At 41.4% G+C, this 22,409-nt stretch overlaps 1 protein-coding gene across 5 annotated transcripts in view; it reads left to right on the forward strand.

Moving 5' to 3' along the window:
* The window catches only part of LNX2 (ligand of numb-protein X 2), a 62,726-nt gene that overhangs the window by 19,652 nt on the left and 20,665 nt on the right, over positions 1-22,409 (forward strand). For all 5 annotated transcript variants that reach the window (XM_072326418.1, XM_072326421.1, XM_072326420.1 and 2 more), the window contains 3 exons: positions 11,074-11,594; positions 19,619-19,854; positions 21,350-21,549. In XM_072326418.1, coding sequence (XP_072182519.1) covers positions 11,194-11,594; positions 19,619-19,854; positions 21,350-21,549 — 837 coding nt within the window. In that variant the 5' untranslated portion in view covers positions 11,074-11,193. The remainder of the gene's footprint in view (positions 1-11,073; positions 11,595-19,618; positions 19,855-21,349; positions 21,550-22,409) is intronic.

Consider the following 22,409-nt stretch of genomic DNA (forward strand, 5'->3'; position numbering starts at 1 on the left):
CAGAATGTGATCCGAAAACAAAATAAGTATCAATTCAGATTTTAAACTTAGTGAAAATCTCATGTTCAGTTAAACTGGTTTGTGAGGACAAATTGTGGACCTCAGTTCACGTATTTCTGGTTCCAGAGTTCATGAAGGGAAATATATGCAAATTATTTCCCTTAGCCAAAGTATGCTCTGTCATTGCATTAAGTTTCTAGGGTAACTTCTAGGTTCTGTGAAGGATTTTGCCATTTCTGTCTTAAAATTGTTCAGCTGGGATGGCCTCTTTAGTGCTCTTTCCCTCAGATGTTTTCTTTACAGCAGCCTCCATTCAATACATGAAGGCAGACTAGTTGCCTGGGAACTTGTTTCTCCTTATTCCATATGATTAATAAGAGGCAGTGTTGTTTGTAGCAGTTAACTGCTTTTACATTAAGATGTCTCCTTTGAATGAAAATCTCACTGTGTTCTTGACTGTATTTCTGGTTTTCAGGTTGTACACGGAATGAAGGCTTCTAATGATGCTGTAGCCCTCCTTCTGATTCTTTAGATTTCAATTTGAATGATTAACTTTTTAACTCTTAAAGCTGGTGAAAATGAAGGCTGTTTTTAATTGTAATATTAAACAGCTGTTTACAGAAATATAAACCTTTTTTTTCCCTGATCCATCTGTGTGTCTATATGGAAGCTATTAACTGTAGAGCAGACTGGTAAGGTATTTGTTCTATGGGAGATTTTTGTTTGTTTTGATGGTTTTCTTGCAGAAATTCCCTTGCACTTCTCCTATTACAAGAATAATGCAGAAGGGACCTGTCTTAGGATAGGTTGCTAACTGACACTCTAGTTATTCTCTTTGGTGATTGCAAGGTGAAGGTGACATGGGGTGTAGTCTTTCTGACCTACTGGACTGTTCCTGTAGGACCATAGGCTATCCTGAATCTGGTACCAGGTTTCTGACAAGATCTGGAGTCTGAACTGCAGTTTTGAGGATCAGCTTGTTAGTAATGCCCTGCTTTGTATGTTATTCTGCTCATAGGAACACAGAAACTTGGAAGTTTGCTATTTCCCAGAGTCATGGAATCTCATAGGTTGGAAAAGACCTTCAAGATCACCAAGTCCAACCATCAGCCTTACCTACTGAGTCCCATTGCTACACCAGATCCCTTAGTACCACAACTATACCTTTCATAAATACATCCAGGGATGGTGATTTCTCGCATGTGATATTGGTCTTTATCTCACACAGACATAGTTCTCATTTGGGTTTGTACGATTCATAGTATAAAATGAGCTTTGTTATGGCTTCCTGGATGGTGCAGCAATTAAAAAGGATCTGTGAATTTTATAAAACATTTTGTTTAAGCGTCTGGCATAAAACATGTGAAAACATTTAGCATGAGTTGGGAGTGACAAAGAAATATGGAAATACACCAGAGTTTGAATTTTTATTTCCTTGAATCTCACCTAACTTGTTGAGAAGTGCTTGGCTTGAAAAATGAGCGCTGTGGTTACGGAATGCAAAGTGAGCAGGTACTCCTGAGGCTGGATCGCTCTGCTCTTAAAGACCTTTTTCCAAAAGCAATGGTAATGAAGTAATATCCCTCAAAGTAAGACTGGTATGTTAAGAGCTGGTTCTTAAGGCTTGAATACATAGAATAAATGAGGAAGTGAAAACTGTATCAACCTCCACAGAATCTCGAATGCAAGGTGTCAGCATGCTGAGATTGGGCAGCGGCAGGAAGAGGAGGCTGGTTGGCAGCCTCTTGCTGGAACCATTTTGACCACGGTCAGAAAACCAGTGCCTGAAGTTAGGCTTTGGAGTGCCTTCCTTTCCCACTGTCTTCCCAAAGTGTGGTGAACCAGAATTTTCTATGGAAGTAAGTGCCTTCTGTATGTTCTGCAAGTTAATGATTAAGTATCTGAGAACTTAGGTGTATTTTTCTGTCGCAATACCAGGACTTCTTCTTTTTTCATGACTTAGCCATTGTTTGGCAGGCAAGCAACTGGAAACCTTTCTTGCTGGGTAGCCTTCCCCTCATTGCTTTTAGGATGGGTGCCATGGTCTGAGCACTTCATACACCGGGTGATTTTCTTCTAGTTTAATTCTTTGTGTATCTAAATACCTAATTTCTATAAATGCCTTCCAGTTTGCATAGGTGCCACCTATTGTTTGTCACTAGTCTCACTTTTTCCTTCAATTTTATTGTAGTTTGCCCTATTCAGAAGGCAGTGATTTTGATTTGTCTGCCTTTGTTTAAGAATCTTATTTTTTGTCTGGTTTAATGAGCCTAGAAAGAAAGCGAGCAGTTCAGCACAAGCTCCTCCATGTCATTCTTTTTAGTAAGGGGGGAAGTAGAAGATGGTTGTCAAATATTTAGCCCATCACTCATAGCTGAACTGCTGGGTTGCTGTAGGATGCTAATACTGTAGCATCTTTGCTAACGCATTCCATTGACTCTTGAAGGACTGTTTTCCAACAGTTTTCCTGCTGAAGCAGTTTCTTTCCAAGAACGCTGTAACAGAGAAGGTGCTGCAGCAGCCAAACTGTACCTCAGGCACATGCATGAAAGCACTGTTACAAAAGCCTCTCTATCTGATCAGTGCTGAAATCTGGTGTGTACACATATATGTGTGTAATATACATGTGCGTGCATTTGTGTGGAGTCAGCCAGGCTAACAGGGAAAGGGACTGAAATAAACAGCTTACAAACATAGTTAAGAAACAGAGGAATGCCATAGGAAAAATGTGCATTTCTGGTTTGGGGTTGTTTGGTGTTTTTTTGTTTGGGTTTTTTTTTTTTTGGTTATTTGTTTTCTCATTGTGTAAATGCTATCCCTGTTTATCTTTGTGGCTGTGGAATTACAGGGACTGAAGCAGAGATGCTTGCTTTTAGTTTGACTGAAAAACAAGCACAGTGTTGTCTTTGCTTGCCTGTTCTTTGTCACGTTTATTTGTATAACCAGACTTGCCTTCGCAGGGTCAGCTCAGCATCCAGTCCCCTCTGGAACCTGTCTGAAGGCCTCAAATCAAGTTCTAGCCTAACAAGAGCTGTTTAAATACAAAATATTTACATGTTGTTGTTGTTGAAGATCATAATTGAGTCTACAAGTTCTATATCTAAACATGCTGTTGTTATGTAAATTCTGATTATGCACAGAGCCAGTTACTTGCAGCGTCTGGGTGCAGAGTGCATGTATCTGAGGTATGATACACGCATGTCTAGGGAGCTGAAGCAGAAGGTCCCAGTTGGAGGCTTTTAATTTCTGACAGATGTCCTGTAAAACATTATGGGAATGTTTTGAGTAAATATTGGAGGGCATGAGAGCTAGTCCTGCAGCAAAGCTGGATCAGACAACTGGGACTGAAGAAAGAAAAGGGATTGCTCAGATCCATAGATGCAGATATCCTCAGCAGAGCTAAACCCACAGGCAGTCATTGCCTTAAGGATCTGAGAGTCCAACAACCAACCTTATTGTTGGACTTATTCAAGTGATATTTGGTCCACAGCATCCTCAGCTTCACCACAGCATACCAAAGCACAGCACTGTTCTTGGGGGTAGGTGGTGGCTCTCAGGGGCAAGTGGGGATGGTTTTTAGTTGAAGCAGGCTTTCTTTTGGCAGTACCCATGCCAACAAGCGGCAGTGTCTCCTGGCTAATTGCGCCTGTCTGGGAAGCTTGAGTTGAATGCTGCTTTGAATATTTTGACTGTGACTTCAGAAGGTTGTTTTTTTCTTTCTATCTTGAAGAGCTACCCCATGCTTATGCAGTGATGTTTTGTTATAAGGGAGCACGCATGGAGGCTGGAGGCCAGGCAGACCGGTCTGGGTGATGCTGCGGCTCAGACAGTTACGGTGGATGAGCCTTTCTATCCAGACTGCCCTCTGTACTTTCTCATGGACCTGCTGTGGGACCACCCCACCCCACCGTGCTCTTTTCACCTTTCCCCCTCTTTGCTTGTATGATGACTGCTGTGCTCTGAGCACTTGTACTCCTACTGGACAGCTTTCTTCTGGTTTATTTTTATGTGTATATAAATACATAATACCTTTTCAGTAGGGAGGACATTCATTTTTTTTAACTATTTGGCTGAGGTGAAGATTGATGTGGTAGCAGCGTAGTTTAATTTGCTGAATAAATCTCCATTTGTCACAGGTGCCATGGCTGGCAAGGGGCACCCAATGTGGCATGTTACACATGATGAAGGACGGAAGAGATGGGGCTGGTGCCTCTCTGAAAATAGTTCATCTAGCAGCGTAATCACCCCAACAGCTTTTATCCGCCTGTCCTGCCATGAACCCTTGGCTTGTCTTTGCCATCAAAGCCGTTCTGAGAGCAATTGAAGAATGTTGCTGTCTCCTTGATTTCTTCCCCATTCACAACCATAGTGATTAGGGTTTATTATATAGATAATCAGCAGGAAAGCAGGGAATGGGAATATGGCTCACCTCTTCCTTCTTTATTTTCTTTGAATTGCATCAGCTCCTTAAAATTCCTGTTAATCAAATCAAATTGTATCTGTGCAAAGCCAGGAACCAGCTATGTTTAATCTAGTTAAGTGTTTTCTGTTCATCCGTGGAAGTCCTCGTTTCAGGGCAAAGAGCACAGGGGAGGGCTCTGCGGAAGGTTTAACATCTTGATCGACAGCTTTCTGCTGCTTTCATCTCTCCAGCAGAAAGGGTAGCACATATGTCAGGGGCTGTAGGACAGATTGCACTGAAGAAAAGAACCATTCTGGTGGAGCAAATGCTTTACTCTTTCTTGCCTTTCTCCTCTGTCCCATAAGCAAGAAGAAAGCCTTCTGATTGACTACTTGCAGTTAACTGTTGACTGTTGGGCTACTACTAGCACTCCCACTGGATGTAAGAACCCACCTGTTACAGCAGTGGTAACCAAACCCTGCTCTTGCTATGTTCTTTGCTTGGAAGGGAAATTTATCTTGAGCTCTACTGCCAGGTAAGCGTGTGTCATTTCCACTTTCATTTCACTTTGCTGCTTCTCATTTATTTTTCACCAGATCCTAAAAAAGATGCGGGGCCTTGGGGAGATCTGGTGCAGAGTCAGGCCTGCAGGTTGTAAACTTGTCATGCCCGTGGCTGGTGCAAGACCTAGGAGCTGAGAACGGTGAAATCCAGTGCCATGGGAAGCAATGGCCAGCCCTGCCTATGGAGACAGGAATAAACTTGATACCTTTCTCTTTCCAAGGGCTTTCAGAGCCCTGTTTTCTGACTGTCAGACAGCACAGGGCTTTCTCTCCTGTAGCCTGGTTTATGCCTTTCACTTCCTTCTTTTTCCAGTGCTCCTCTTGTTGGATATGAATATTCAAAGTTTAATCTGTGTTTTTTTGTTTGTTTGTTTTAATGCACATCTTCATTAAAGATTCATGTTCTTGTCTCTTTTTCATCTATTCTGAGGTGATTTATCTGATGTAGCCCTGTATTTGCTATAAAGAATAGATTTTTCATATGGTTACAATCCTCATCCTCCCTGTCTCGTTTGAGACTGATTTGACTAAACTGAAGCTATTTTAATCTCCCTGTCCCAAAATAGAAGCCATTCCATTTGTGCTGTAGAAAATGGTTGTGTGATGTTCTTCGCCTGCTTTGAGCAAAACCTTCTGGCTCCTTCTTTAATCTCTCCAAGCCACTTCCTCCCATTTTGTCCAGTAATCAGGGATCTCCACTTTTTGGAGCAGTGATTCTGGGAGATGGGCATCACCAATGCACTGTCCAATGGAGAGATGGCCCCGCACTTCCCAGAGTGTGTGGTTTCACCTCTCTTTACATCTTTATGTTCATTGCTGGGATTGATGCTTGGACCCCCAAAATCTCCTCAGTCAGATGATGTGGCACAGGTGTCCCCATGCTGGATACCCTGCCTTGGCCCAAGCATCACAACCCCATGCAGCAGGTGCCCTGCCAAGAGCCACCCCTACCGAAAGGAGCTGCCGTAATTAAAGCCCATCATTCCTGTTGCTGTGGAAACGCAGCACTCCACAAACACAGGTTCATTTTCCCAAATGCTCCTTTTTTCGCCAGCTTTAAGCAGGGCTCTGTTGGTGGGGATGCCGTGCCAGCACCTGGTGTGGTGCAGGCGCTTGGACTGTGCAGGCATTGCTTCAGTTGAACAGAAAGACATACAATGGGTTGACAAATCTGCCAGCAGACGATTGTACTGTGAGCCCAGCACTGCCTGATGGTGGTTCAGTTTTCTTCAGCCGCAACTGGATTTAGTTTTGTTTATAAAAAATGCTGGTCATTCTGCGGAATGACTTCAGAAATGTAGAAAACATAATCAGGATTCAGTGAAAGTGTTTCTGGTGCATTAAGAGAAATCCGTTCAAGTCTAATTCCTGTACTCATCCCATCTCCCTCTGTTTTCCTGACTTTGAGCTACCAGATGTCATCTTTTGACATTACAGCATTCGGTTTTGTTTATGTGTTCAAAAGAGTAGGAGTCAGGCGGGATTACTTTCTCACAGTCTTGCGCTGGAGTCGAGTTGGCTTTTTGTATTGGACAGCAGCAGAGCCCTTCGACATCTGGATAATTAACATGGATGTTATGCAGTTGACACAAGTTGCTGGTTCTGCTCCGCTTGTTTGCTGTATGGCTTTAATCTTAAAACACAGATTGTATCTAACGAGCTAGGTCACGCTTTTTGGAAGATGTGGCATGACACTTTTTCCCTCTAAGACTGCTTGCCAGCTATTTATTCTCACCATGTATTTTATTGCCGAGTTTCTGCTATCTTATGTTAGTCCACGCAAACTGTGGTCTGCTTTGAAAACAGTTCTGAATCATCAGTATGATGCTGTAATTCCCATGAAGGATACTGGACTGGGAACAAAGGACTGATTTTTTGTGTTATGATGTGGTTTAAAGCCATGAATGTGACCACTGTCTAGTTTCCCTCTCCCGTGGCTTGTGTTTATCTACTCCTGGCTGCTAAGGGATGCTCTTTACAGCTATAGCATTTGAGCAAGGGGAATTTAGAAAACATGAGATCTATTCCAGCTGGGGTGCCTTAGGAGAGGGGATGTAGTGCAAGACCAAGAACAGGCTTCAGAAATCCTGCAAATTTGTAAATCAAGAAAATTCTCCTAAAACCCAGGATGCTGACCGTGCTACCATCCAGATTTATTAATAGGGATATTGGAACAATTATGTGGCAAGTACAAATCTGTCTGACCAGAAAAGGATGAGTTCTGGGTTGTGGGAAGCCTTTCCAGTAGTGATAATATTTTTTCCATCCTGTTCGTTTGTTTGGTTGGTTGTTTGTCATGCCCATCCAAATGGAAGGAATAAACATCATAAAATGCAATGTAGCTATAAAGCCTGTCCTTTAATGCTTTTGGGAAAATGTGCCATACTTCTCCAAAGAATGTTGGGTGAGCCAATATATCAGACCTACGGGAGGCCCATGAATAAGGCTGCCTCTTTCAATCTCCAATTGCTGTCATGCATGTTTTGCATAAAAAATACATTAAAAATGCACAGTTGGATGTCCAGTCTTGCTCAGTTCCCAAATGAACTGTGATTTAAAACTGAAAGCAGGGCACTACCTACACTGTTATTCTATAGTAATGAAGTCCCAGGTGAATTATATTCTAGGGAATTGCTTGACTTGAAAACCAGTCCTGGCTGGTTCTTTTACCCTCTTATTCCATTTTTTTTTTCCCTTAAAATTCAGACTATTTGCTCCTGTTTGCAGCTCTCTTGAGCTGAAACCATCCTGTGGAGCTGGGGATCTGCAGTAATATGAGAGACAGCAAACAATATAAGGAATACATAAAGAGGAATGAAGTGCTGTAATATAAATGGCAGGGCCCTGGTGCTGCGTATTTCAGGAATATAGTACTTCTGTGTCAGGGAAATTTAGACCCTGCCTGCTATCCTGATTGTTGTTTGGACTATGAATGCTGTGCTTGTGGGCTTGGTAAATCAGCTGTGAGATTTTGCACTGGGAACAGCCTGTGGAAAGCTTTGGCAGCTGTGGTATATAATCAATACAAATCCAGTGAATAATTCCTGTTATTGAATATGCTTGCCCTAAATGCAGAGGCAGCAGACAGCATTGCTGGAGTGATGAAGTCTCTGTGTTTTCTTTTGTTTGGGGTGGCATGTGTGTTTGGTTTTGAGGTTTGGGGTTTCTTTTGACACTCTGTATTGTAATAGACCATCTGTTTCTTGCAGTGAGCCCTGCTGCAACACTTGTGCTGTTCAGGAGAAGAGAAATCAAGGCACAAGCAAAAGCTTACAGGGGAGGATCAGAAGGGCAGGTCTTTCCCTTCAGAAAGGTTCTGCCAGCAGAATGGAAACAGTACTACACAATCAGGATATCTTTGAGCCACAGTCAAACGTGGCTGTGGGTCTGTTTGTCAGTCCCTCCTTGCTGCAGCCTGCTCCACCACAGAAGGGCTGGCAAATCAGCTGAAGAAGTGCTCAGGTTAGCTCATATGATCTCTATTGATCCCTGGCAGCAGCAGCACTGGGAAGCAGCTAGAAGTCACGTCAGCAGCCAGCAGAAATAGATCTGGTTCAGCATGTCTGCCTCTGGCCCTGGCTGCCATTGGCCCCGTGATCCAAACCTGACCAGCACTCTGCTGTCCCACTCCAACTCGTCCTGATGATGTAAAAAATCGCGGTGAATGCTGCTTCTCTCAGAAACGTCCCTTCCTTTAATTTTCATTCAAAATCTTCAGTAAACTGATCAAAAAGGATTTAATTACAACCTTCCAGGAGCCTGGTGCTGGAATCTTTGATTGTAGCTAGTACACCACGGGTATATTTGCTGTTTGGCACTGCATGGTGCTCTGTAGAAGGTTGTGATGTGAGTAAACCACTTCACGGGGCAGAGGTGCTACAAGCCTGTTCCTTTTAAAAGAGGATCTACCCCAAAAGAGGGTAGATTTCAATTAGGTACAAGGACAGAAGTTATTTACTGTGAGGGCAGTGAACCCTTGACACGGGTTGCACAGAGAAGCTGTGTATGTCCCATCCATGAGGGTGTTCAAGGCCTTTCATTTCCTGCCTACAGCAGGAGTTAGGAACTAGATGAAGTTTATAGTCCCCTCCAACCCAAAGTGTTTTGTAGTTCTATGAAATTGAGGCACTCACTGTTAGGAATCTGTAACTGGAGAGCACCTTGCTGGTGTAGAACTCTCCTTTCTTGGCATCTTGGTTACGTGGAGAAGAAAGAGGAGTCCTAATTTTCATTATGAGTTGGAGCAGCTTGAACAGGAGGCTTTGAGTCCTGCATGCCCAGTCCCTCCATACTGGTCATGCTGTGTGGCACCTATGTGGCAAAACAATTTGGTAAAGTCCTGAATCAATGCAGTGTTTGAATCTCCTAAGGAAGAGCCATTAGGTGGGTCTCATTCCTTTTGTGTTTATCTTGGAGGAGGAGTGTGTGGTTAGAGAGCTGTGGTTTGTTCATGAAGGCCCTATGTGCTGGGCTCCTTATCTGCTTACCCGTCTGCATTTTTACATAATGCATTTAAGGCTGGTTTTGAGTAATCTCTTTTGGGGTCTCATTTTGCATTTGTATTCTCCAGTAACTAAGAACTGCTGTGCTATTCCCTCCTGAAATCCTTTCCAGAAGGTGCACATTATCTGCTACAAGGCAGGGCAATGAAGAGCATCAATTTCCACAGCAGAATAGAATCCTGGATTACAAATTACTATTTAATCCTTTTTGCGTCAAAGGATATAATAATCCTTGCAAAATGTGCTCTAAGTCTTATGCTTGGCTGTGTGTGAGGTTAAGAGGCAAAAACTGAAGCAGAAACTCTGTTAAAATGTAAGACGTAGTGAAATGCATTTGTTCCATGTAAATTTTGGAATGCATTTATGACTACGTTTCAACAGCTAAAAATAAAGCTTATGGGACAGTGCCTAAGCTAGTGGTTTTCGTTTCACTGCTTGCTTGCTACTTGTCTGTTAGGATACAGTCAGTCTCACTCATGAGCGTTGTGAGTTTGTGATAAAGAATTCAGGCACAAAACAAGCATCATTCTAATTCCATTTTTCTTTTTGAATGAGATTATTTACCAAAACTAACTAATTAACGGGGTTGTTAAGAATGGGAGAAAGTTTATTTTGTTTCCTAAATCATGCTGTTATAAAATACAAAGAGTGTTATTTCATATGGGAGAGAAAGATAAATAATGTTGGGTGGGTTAAGGATTTAGTCTTTAAAACTGTAGGCTGATGGCTGCAGTTTCCTGACCACGAAGCTATTTTAAGATGGGTAAATTCTAATAACTTATAAAGTTTAGGAAATAAATCCCATAGTGACAGACATAGAATCCTTTGACTGACATGAGTTTTGTCACACTGAGTATGCAGAGCAGGTTAGTTGTTTGGAACCAGTGGCTCCACATGATTATTCTATTGTCTGTTTTTATTTCTGCCCTTATATTAAATCCAATGTGTCACATTGGTTAGAATCGGCCCCCCTTACTGTGTAGGAATTCAGAGGCAGAACATGAAGGTAAAGGGTGGCATACACTCTATTACTGATGGGAATAACAGGGAAAGCAATCATTTCTGTTATTTTTAATATGAGGTATTTAGACCTTTAATGTGGAATATTCCACATTAATACACAAAAAAAAAAAAACCACAAAAAACAAAAAACCAAACAAAAAAACCCAACAACAACAAAAGAAAGTGGGGCCAGATTGCTGAATAAAATCCTAATTGCATATTGAAGACCACATTTAATTACATGGGCATATAACCAGCGTTCCACTATGGAGTGTCTTTGTTCTTGACGCTGACTGTGTGCATCTGGTGTGACACTGCATAATGTGATGTCCTTGCTCTCAGCAAACTGCTTCTCTTGCAGGTGAAAACTGTGCTCCGGAGCAGCTGTTACAAAGCCATGAAATGTTTCTCTCACAAAACGAATTGTGCTCGGTGTATTTTTCATTGCTCTCTTCCATGACAAATTTACAGAAAACAAAAATGTTCTCTTAATGGAACTGTTGCTCCTTAGTGGATTTTGGTAAACACGGAACAAGTCAATAGCTCCGACAAGAGCCGCCATACTTTGTCATGTCATTAATTCTTACTTACTTATCTGTTGCAGAAAGTGACACTCGAGTGAAGAACAGAAGCCAACTTTTCAGAGGCTGCTTCCCTCTGGGATTTGCAGGAGCAGAGCATCCTATGAGGAGGAGGAGGACGCCTCAGCGTTCCTAGCTGCACGATGGGGACGACAGGTGATGACATGGCTTTGGCAGAGCAGAACGCCTCCTTGAACCCCTTGTGCTTCGAGTGTGGCCAGCAGCACTGGACAAGAGAGAACCACCTGTACAACTACCAGAACGAAGTGGACGACGATCTGGTCTGCCACATTTGCCTTCAGCCCTTGTTGCAGCCATTGGATACTCCCTGCGGACACACTTTCTGCTACAAGTGCCTAAGGAACTTTCTGCAGGAGAAAGATTTCTGCCCGCTGGATCGAAAAAGACTCCATTTTAAACTCTGCAAAAAATCCAGCATTCTCGTTCATAAACTGCTAGACAAGTTACTTGTTTTGTGCCCCTTCTCATCGGTGTGTCAGGAAGTCATGCAGCGATGTGACCTGGCAGCACATCTCAAAAACAGGTGAGCTGTTTAGATGATGGAATTGGTAGGCTAATACTTACACAGTGATTCATAGCTCAGGATAAAGTGTGAGGCAGAGGGAGGCGAGGGTTGGTGATGGCTATGAAATCCACAGTACAGCACTGTAGGAAATGATACTGAGCCCAGCCAGAGTGCTGAGTCCAGTCTTGGATGCTGCACAGCGAGAGTCATGGGAAGAACAAGGTGAGTCAGCAGGAGTCTTGGAAAGGTGAAAGGAAACGGGGTTATTTAAGGTAGAGGAAAATAAAGACTGAGTGGTGAGGAGCGAGGCAAATGCAGACCATGTCTGCAAAGGGGGAGGGAAGCAGGGCAGGAGGAACAAAGGAAATTGAGTTCAGATTTTAGGAAAAATACTTTCTAATGATCCAGCGCTGGCATAGATTTCTGGGTAGGATGGTTGTGTATTCTCCATTTTCAGAAGTCTGTACAAATATGTTAAACCAACTTTTGTCAGGAACAGTTAGAGCAGCACAGTTCTTCCTTGAGATAGGCAAATGGACAAGGTGCCTCTTGAGACCCCTGCAAGACCTATTTTTCTGTTGCTTTTTGTTGTTCTGTTCTAAACTCATTCACAGGTTTAGGAGCTTATTCTGAACTGTTAATCATTTTATTGTTCTTTTATTTTATGCTTTCCTACCCTAATCATTTAAATAGTGTCAGGCGGGCATGACAGAAAAAGAGGAAATAAGATTATCAAGTTCAGGTTAGAGTAATATTTAATATTATGTAGACTAGTGCACGTCATTCTTCTGACAAAGAAAAGCATCCTTACTGTTTGAGGTACTTGCTGTATGGACATATTCATTCTTCTGTGTAAAGTATGTCACTTATCTTAATTGACTGATATTGGACTTGATCTGAGGGGTCCATTTAACTGCTTTGGTTTTCTCTGTAGTTTCAGAGGATACTTTCAGTAAGCAAATGTTTATTATTTTATTACATGAGCCATTAACAAAAGCTTGAACATAACACTCATGTTAAAAGCTAAAACAAGATGGAATTTGTGAGTGAGTTAAAAGGTTTTATGCACGTCTAGACAAAGCAACACATTTTTAAACTGATTGGAGATCTAAGAAATTACAAGATGAGTATAGTGGGGAATTACACTGAGAAGGAAATAATGCATTCAAAGGAAATGCCTCTGCTTTCAAAGGATTCTGTTCACTTGAATTCTGCTTCTGATAGCAGAAAATATTTCCTGTGTACAACTCGGTGTGATTGGTGCATTTTCGCCTTCAGTTCAGCTCACAATACTGTGTTTAACTTGGAAAAGCTATGTTCATATTGCAGAGAGGGGTTTCAGAAAAGCAAATACCTGTCTCTACAAAAAGCATCAAAACCAGAGGAGTAAGCATTGTGCATCTCATTGCATGTAGACAGAATGTCAAAGAAACAAAACTCAGTGTGTGAGCATTTAACAGCAGTGTCTGTAAAAACAAGCACATTGCCTGGTGACCGATAGCAAAAGTGGATGTTACGTGGCCGAACTCTTTTCCTCTCATCCATCACTGCATTGAGACAAGAACGAACTTTTTCCACCCCGCGTTAATTTAATCACAGGTTTTGCTCTTACATGCTTTATTTTATTTCAGTGTGACACTCTGGGTTTTTTAAATCAGCCTGTGCCTCAGAAGTTGCCTGTTTTATGTAGGGTGTTTCCTTGCTTGGTGGGTCTCTGTGTTTGTCCTTGGACACCAAGCCACCTGAATAGGCTTCAGACCAGAGGAAAGCAGTGACTGCAAGGAGAGGTTCCCCCCCTCCTGTTGCTCTCCAAAGTGCAGGTGGTGTTAGCCGTGGGCCTCCTTCTGCCCTCCGTCCTGTCTAGCTTGTCCTACCTTCCTGGCTTTGGGTGAACAGCGATAACAGCTGCAACATGCCCCAGCCCCTGTCACAGGCTGGAACTGCATCTCAGGCCTTGGTGCTAAGGAAGCTCCAGAGAGGTATGCTTTGGTCAAGTGCTGTTTCAGCATAGCTCCTTCCATCTTGCTCTAAGCCCAAAGACTTACTGAAGCTGGGAGGCCGAGAGGACTGTGAACATGTAGCATCGCTGGAGTCTGGTGTGCGTGTGGAGTTGTCTGAGTTTTGCTGGTGTTTGTACCCACTGCATGGACATGCACACATGCAGCATCCTTTTCAGGGAAGTTCAGGTAATAACGATTAGCCTTTCTTGTTCTTTGTTGGTTTTTTTTCTTCTCTAAGTCTCCACATTTCCATGTTGTCGTAGGCATGTTCATTTCTTTCAGGCAGATGACTTCTGATCTATATGATGACTTAAAGGGAGCTGGAGAAACAACATGACTGTTAGGTTTATAATCCTAATATTAAACCGATTTGGTTTTGATAAGAGCCAAAATGCTAGTAAGACTCTTGCTGCATATTCATTTTATCTTCTGGTTTCTCACTGACATTTCTCTCAGTTTTTCAGTTCATTTTCCTTGACTGGGATCTTTTTGAGTGACATTAGGTCAGTTTACAGCTTATTTGTATTTGGAACACCATGTATATTCCCTTCAGATATATATATATGAAATACTCATTTTCCTAATGCATACAATTATTATGAAATCTGCATGAGCTGAGTCACTGGCTTTTCCTGTTTGTCAGCTCAAAAAAAAAAGCTTTCAGTTCAGAAAGCTGCTCATCTTGAATTCCTTCTGTTGTCTCAGGATGCCGATGTGCATTTTGAGTACATGGTGGTTTTTGGTTTTCAATTAAGTTTATTTGCAAACATCTGAACACCTGTAAATTATCATCGCTAACATTAAAGATGTGTCATTTGAATTTGATTTGGTATGGATTAGTGATTCCAGTAAAATGCTATTACTGATGATTAAATGTAGGAAAGAAATACATAATTTAGTATTATTACAGTTTTCAATATAGATTAATATCTATAAAGTCTCAGTAAGCATTTAAGTAACTAGCTTATATTTTTAAGAAATTAAATCTGGTTGGTTGGTTTTGGAGGTTAAAAAACATTCTCACTCCAGTTTTCAGGGCTACTACAGTCTACTCTCTTTGAGCATAAAAGCTTGAGGATGTGTCATAGTATCTACCAGGCAACTTGGAATGCAAGGTCACTGCAAGCCGCTCTGGAAATAAGAGGCGTGAGACAATAATTTGAGTGCTTCGTGATCACTAATTGCCCTCCATGGTACCTCGATGCTTAAAGAAAATATTCGTGATTTATTAATCTTTCAGTTTTTATCAGGTTCATTTGGGAAATGTGACTTTTGAAGCTGAACACGGCATAATTTGCCTTAAAGGAAACAATGCATGAATAATGTCGGGCTGTACTGTTATGCCCTGTCACTTGATTGATAAGTGGCAGGTAAGAAAAATCGGTTATGTTTAGCAAAGTAGGTGCCAATTCCACTTCTAAATATCACAGGCAATTTATCAGAACAAAATCTAAGGACATTCATAGAGTTTTTACTGTTTGTGGTTTTGATTCAGTTAATTCTTACAGATGAATCAGTCCTGGACAAAATCCATTCCACCATACAAAACAATATTCCTAAATGTGTACAGCTTTTTAACAGGAGGGTTAAGTGTCCCATTTATGCATTCGTTTTGAGACAGGCTTCAGTCTTCTTCTCCTGCATTCTGCTGCAGTGGTTTGAGTTATCATTTTGGATGGAGGCATTTTACCAACTGTTTTCATGTTGAGGCCAACATCCAGGCCAGTTTTATGGAAGGCTTCACTTGAACTTTCAAAAAGGATTGTGTTTTCTGAAAATGATGAAGTTTATGAAATGATGAAACTGTTCACTGTGTCCTGATCATCACACTTCATATACAGATTTAGAGTAAGGAGATCACATGAAAATCATTTGTATAAATAGAAAACCTTATCATTCAGAAGTTTGGAAATATCAGTTATTTTAGTGTTTATTATAGTGCTTCTGAGCTATTTTTTCTCATGCGAGCTGGCAGCACTGTCCCTACATTTCTGTTTTTAACACCAAGCAGATTGAAGAGCATATGTAATATTTAGCCTTCTTCTGGGCTGTCTTTCCTTACACTTAAGTAGTAGATAAGAGATGTAGTCAGAGCTTCTCCATACAAACCCCATGGATTCTCTCCATTGCTTGAAAAGAGAAGGTTCTGTCTGTGGTTGGTTTCTGCTGTGAAGCCACCTGGTTCCTTGTGGGCTCCTCAAGTCATTAGATGTGAGAGACAAATACGCAACAAAAGCCCTCTTCTCTGTGTGTTTCCCTAGATCTTAGGTTTTTTTTGGTTCACAAGTCTAGTGCCTCCTTTTCTTTTTTCTTTTTTTTTGTTCTTCTCCCCTGGCAAAAGAAAAACAAAACCCAAACATTTAGCTTTCCAAAGAGGCAACATGCTTTACTTTGAATTGCAGCTGTAAATCCTGCCAAAATCACTGTTTAAGGTCATTTTGTTGGCAAAGTTTTATGAGCAATACCACAGGCATTTCAGCTGCTTCTTTGGAGTCTTTGGAGAGCGATTCAGTGCAACTGTTTTTGAGGCCATTTGGTGTGTTTGCTTTTATGGAACCTCAATACTGGGCAGAAACTGATGGCCTAAGTTACAACGAAATCTTTTCAGTAGTCAGCGAGTAAATGTGTTTTTCAAGCCCCTACTGTTATTCCATGGAATACATTGTAAACTACATCTTAATTTTGTGTGAAAGGTCTTTTCTTTGCAGAGAGAGATTGCTGCTAGCGTTCCAAGAAGTCAGCTTGTAAATGAGACACAAGCAAACTTGGCTATTTAAACAAAAATAAACTTCTTTTTTTTTTTTTTTTTTTCCCACTGTCTGATATTGATTAAAAGAGGTTCAAGGTAAAATTTACACTTTGTCAACATCCAGAACTGAGCTAATTCCTGCTGCTGAGTGGAGGAGAGGAGGGAGTCAACAAGAAGCTCATTTTACATCCCAAGAACAACTGCCCTTCAGGTTTCCTGATAAATAGCATCACTGAGGTGCTTTAGCTGGTTGCTCCAGCATTTCTACTCTTAGGCATCTAAAGTCATAAAGTAATCACTCACAAGTGTAAAAAAAACAAGCATTGCTTTCTTCCCACTCTTAGTGAAATTGTTTTGACTTTGTAGGTAGATATGAAATGCCATTCCTGGAAGAGATATTTCAGTTTCAGGCTCTTATTTATGCAGTTTCTTGTAGGAGAATGAGTTCCTGTATCCATAAAAAGAATCTTTGATGCTAGCTTTGATCCCGAGTCATCCATCTGTGTTCACAAAGTTGCTACAGGATTTTGTCCTAACTGCACTTTCTCTGAAACATTTGGCAAAAGTAGCGTTAGTAAGGGTGTGCGCCTTTAGAGATTGATTGGCACTTGTTAACTGTTAACAGCTGCTATATGGTCTCACTGTTTGTGAAGAATTCATTCCTACTGCTAATAAATATATTTTTGCATTGCAAGTGAAATGAAAAAGCATCAACTTATGTGCTTGAATACCAACACTTGTTTTTGTTGCATGGTGTGGATGGCATGTCACGTTTAAAGACCCAGCAATTGGCATGGTGTGACTTGATGTGTCTGCTGGACAGCTGCTTTTAAGGCCATCCAGTTCCACAGTACCAGCTGAAAGTCTTAGTCCTCCAAAATCACCAACTCATTTGGGGAAGAAGGGGAGGAATCTTAACAGAGTTAATTCTGTATTGTTTTCTTTTTGTGTCTGGTTGCATGAAAGGGATTCTGTTGAGCTAAGTAGGTGTGCTCAGAATGTTCTCTACATTTCTTGCTGTTAGCCTTTGAAATGATAATGAAAAATCATCGGCAAAAATAAACCTCAAATCTATTTATATTTCATATGACAGCTTTAATCAGCTGCTCTTCAGTGATGGGGGAATGTGCTATGTGAACGAGGGTGGGGAGAACCTGTCTATGGTTTGGAAAGCTTTGACAGAAACAGGACACTTCCAAGGATGGGTTTGGTCTGTCCTGTCCTATATATTTATTTATACTTATTTTTCAGCAACCCCCAAAAGAACCCATGGATTTCCAAGGTGAGTTTTGCCATCTACACCAACTCCTCCATGATCCATAGGCCTTGCAAACAGGCTGCGTTAGGTCTGGCACACTACAATTTTGGTAGAAGATATGGTAGAAGGCAGTATGTTCACAGAAGTGGCCCGGTTAACTGGGCTCTGATCTTCTGTAGAACTGAAGCATCACAGTATGACAATGTCAGTTTTGGGCAATTCACATCATTTCCTAAAATTAGCCCTCTTGTAGGATTGCTGTTCAGGAGCAGTACAGACATGCACCATAGGATGGCTTTGTCCTGAACTTGTCAGAGCTTGCAGTGAACAAGGTGTTTCTGTAGGAGCCTTACTTCTTCACACATTGCTCAAGAGGTGACTGATGTTGGAGTTAGTGCTTTTTTCACTTGAGTAATTTTCAGCTCTTGTGCTTGCACTTTGTGGAATTTAAAGAGCAAGATGTCCAGGTGTGAAACTCACTGTCTTGAGGAAAACCCCAAGAAATGATTTCTTAAAAGCGTAATTTCATGATGTTACCTTTTAGGCTCTGTATTTATGCACATTTCACATTTTGGTTATTTCATTCTTCTAAACATGTATCACAATATATGTACACACATATTCACCTGTAAATACCTGTCTCGGTTTATGTATGTATAACTGCTGGAGCGGGGTGTCACAAAATCTATACAAGTGTTTATCAAAATTCCTCAGAGCTGAGTAGCTTTGTTAGTATTTCTTCAGAATCCCTCATGTCAAAACAGTCTAACCCTACAATTATTACATCCTTTTCACAGAATATCAGCACATTTTGATTCTCAGACCACCCCAGTTTAACAGGTTAGAACATCTTGACTTCTGATGTCTTCTACCCTGTAAATACATTCCTTATCCTTTAGCAGACGTGAATAATTTCTCCTTCTATCACAACAATCAGTCGAATTCCCAAACAAGGAGTCCTTCCAAGAGCACAGTTCCTTTTCTTTTTCTGGCAGTGCTACAGTAAAAACATCTTTTTGTGGTCAGCAGCTCCCAAAGCAGAAGCTTTAGAAGGACATCAAATACTTTACGACGTGAAATATCAGGAGCTGGCAAAACTGTGTAACACAGCAAAAGTAAGCTTGATGTCCACATTAGTCATTTACAAATAGATATGACTGTTCAATAAATGAAGGCTTTCCATCAATTTGCAACACTGCAGCCCTTCTTTACAATAAACTATTGTAGGGTTTTAAGCACAAGTGAAGAATCATTGCCTTAAAATAATGGGAACTTCTGAAAATGGGAAGAACAGAATGCTGATGGGACATTGCTGCTTGGGGGAAAGGAAAAAAATGTTGATCCTCCTTTGTGAAGTCAGGAAGAAAAAAAAAGGATGAGGAGAATGAAACTCTACTGACTCAAGAGGTCATGAACTATTTATGTTAAACTTTTCATGGAAACTCGTGGACAAGTGTAATGTATTTCAGTATTCTAATACTTAGATGACAGTCTAGGTTAACTTTTCATCTCTGTCTTTCCTTCTCAAGGCGGCCCCAGGAAAATGTAATGCTTCTTTCTTGGCTAATTGGGGCCAAGCTTGATAGCTCCTGTGGGTGCTCACATGTGCCCTGAAACAGGGCTTCTACTCTCTGGGGTTTTGTACTGAGCCTGTGCAATATTTCCAGAAAGGTTTATCTTCCAGAAACTGAAATACACATAACAAAAAAAAGTCCTCATTCAGAGTGAATCACAGCACCTTTAGTTCAGGGCCAGGAAGCTACACAGGGGAGATTCTGTGAAGAATCTCATCTTGGTCTCTGTCCGCTGACATGAGTTTTGGCCTTTAAATCATAGAATCGTAGGTTGAAAGGGACCTTAAAGATCATGGAGCTCTGACTCCCTGCCATGGGCAGGGTTGCCAGCCACTAGATCAATTCAGGTTAACATTTATGACTCGTTTAAAGCCATGGCTTTGAAGAAGACTGATGTTGCTTGATGGAGAACTGGCACTGTGGTTCTTGCTGCAGATCTGATGTCCGTGTTTTCTCTGCAGGTGCCCTGGGGCCTCTCACCGAAGGGTTGCCCTGGAGAGGCGGAAAGCGAGCAAGCTGCAGGCCGAGGCTGAGGGTGAGGCTGGGCCTGGTGGGCCAGAGCATCCCAACAGCGTGTCCCTGGATGCAGAGCAGAGCATCGTGCCCGCCGAGCAGAGCTTTACTCCCACACTGACTGCTTGGGCAGATGAGCCTGGCATCGACAATCCTCCTTTCGAAGAGAACACAGGAGCAGACAGTATGTCCTCAGTTATCTTTTCAGATTGCTTATCAAGTGTAGGAGCTGTTATGGTGTCAGAGCTTGTCTCTTTGGAAGACTGGATGCACGTTTGTTGTTTTTTTCTTTTTCTTTGCTATCTTGCAAATGAATGCTGGTAGGTTTTGGTTATGGGCAAGTGTGCAGCTGAGCTAGAATAACATTTAGGAAGGAAAGAAATATGTATGTGTGTATGTGCTGGATATCACAGTGTTATATGCTACACCGACACACATACATTAGAATCATGGAATCTTTAAGGGCGGAAAGGACCTCTCAGGTCATCGAGTCCAACCCCACCATTCCCATTAACCACATTCCTAAGTACCACATCTACACAGTTCTTAACACTTCTTGGTACAGTGACTCCACCACCTCCCTGGGCAGCCTGTTCCAATGCTTGACCACTCTTTCAGACAAAAAATTATTCATAATATGCAAACTGAACCCCCCCCCGGCAAGTGAAGCTTCGTTCCAGCACTCTGGAGAGTTCTCCCCATTCTGGATGTTGAAAACAGGAATAACATGTAAGAAACAGGTCTAGTCCAATCCAGGAGCAACACTTATCACAGCATATAGAGATGCGGCAGCTTTGCTATGTGGTCAGCCACTAATGGAGGTTTGTTATGTCCTGTGAGCAGACAAGAGTAGAAATCTGGTTGTAATGAAACTCTCTCACTCAGATAGTTCATGTCAACCTCGTGGCAGTGAGGCTGAGGTCATGTGTTTCCTGTAAAATTGCATCAATTGTTATCTAAAATGAGATTTCTTCTCCCTTGGGTCCCTTCTGCATTGGCAGGCTTCCTGCACACTGAGTGCTGCCCTGCTCGGCCCAGAAGGTAGCTGAGTAACTTCTGCATCCACTCGCTCTGAGCTAGCAGTAACGCCTGTAGTGTCTGTGATTTTAGAGAGGAAGCACTCAACCTTACCACCACTTACAGAGGAAGGTGGTCGTTTCCCCTTCTTTCCTCTGTGTATCCAACATCCCTTGGCATCCTCCTTTGTTGTCGCCACGCTTGCTTCAGAAATTGGCTGTTTCTTGGCACCTGCTAGCTCAGTGGAAGCACATAATTTATATAATAGCAGCTAATGAAGAAATGTAGTGAAGATGTGCTGCGGGCTGCAAACCCAAATGAATTTTTGCTGTCAATATCATCAAATGTGAATACACGTGATCAAATTGGAAATGTTTATTATAATAAAGGCCAGGAGCCAAAAGGTTCCGAATATCATCTTCAAAAACACAGTTAACCTCAGTTTCATGAAGCATGGATGCTGCTAAATTACCACTGATTATTTCTAATGATCAAGGTGTCCCAATAAATAACAAAACTAATACTATCACAGTTGTTTAGTTCATGAAACCATTGTGTGCCGTGCTCTATACAGTCCTCTGCTAATTTGCTTTATTGAAAGTGGATGAGATATAAAGGATATTAATCTTTTTTCTTTCTTTCTTTTTTTAAATAATTGGCAGCAAATCAACAGCCACCTACCTTGCCTGAGGGAGAGATCACTACTATTGAAATCCATCGGTCCAATCCTTATATTGAATTAGGAATTAGCATAGTGGGTGGCAATGAAACGCCTTTGATCAACATTGTTATTCAGGAGGTTTATCGAGATGGGATCATTGCCAGAGATGGAAGACTTCTTGCTGGAGACCAAATACTTCAAGTACGGAATCTAATTACATATTCTGTTTGCTTACTTACCATTCAGTCATTGCAGAACTGCCTGCTAAATGAGATGGGATATTTTCCTTGTCTGACTGTGTTGTGTAAATGTTAGCTTTGCAATTATCAGTTAGAAAGCCAATTAACATTCAAAGCAGAGCCTGTTGTTCTAGCACTTTTGGCTGTGATGCTTTGTGTGGTTCAGAGGATCAGCCCCATAGAATTTGTTTTTCTCCTCGTATCAATTTTTAAAGCATGAGCTTCGTTTTCTGATTTTAAGTGTCGTAGGGCTTGTTCTTTATCTCTAAACTAAAGGATGCTTCTGGCTAACAAGTTGGCAAAGTTTGTTCCGTGTAAAAAGCAATTTGTATTTCCTTAGACCGACTTTGTCTAAGTCATTATTTTAGTCTGATTTCAGCGCTATCTTTGAGCAGCCCCAGCAGCTGATCTGCATCTTTCAGTAGTTGTAAAAAGATCAAATCAATATTATTCTTCACTGGCATGATTTGAAGCAAAGTGTTCTGAGTATTTCTTTTTTAAACATTTTCACAACTGGTTAAAATTTAGGTTGTTTGTGATAGAATGTTTATTTTTGTTGCAGTTTCAAGTAAGTAGCCAAAGATGGTGTAAAAGGATCTAAGTCTATTGATTTTATCATAGGGGTAGGAGCTAAATACAGTAATCTGTAGTTGGAGTAATCTTTAGAAGGATGACAGTAATTGAATTCTACATAAACAACACAATCCTCCGCCTTTTTTCTATTTTTGAATCCTTCCACCTGAAACAAATACGTTTCCATCATTGCAAACTGACTTCACTAAAAATGCTTCCTTTTGATGTGATAGCCCAAGATCAGTCCAA

The sequence above is a fragment of the Excalfactoria chinensis genome, chromosome 1 (genome assembly GCF_039878825.1).
Source record: "Excalfactoria chinensis isolate bCotChi1 chromosome 1, bCotChi1.hap2, whole genome shotgun sequence".
Classification (NCBI taxonomy): domain Eukaryota; kingdom Metazoa; phylum Chordata; class Aves; order Galliformes; family Phasianidae; genus Excalfactoria; species Excalfactoria chinensis.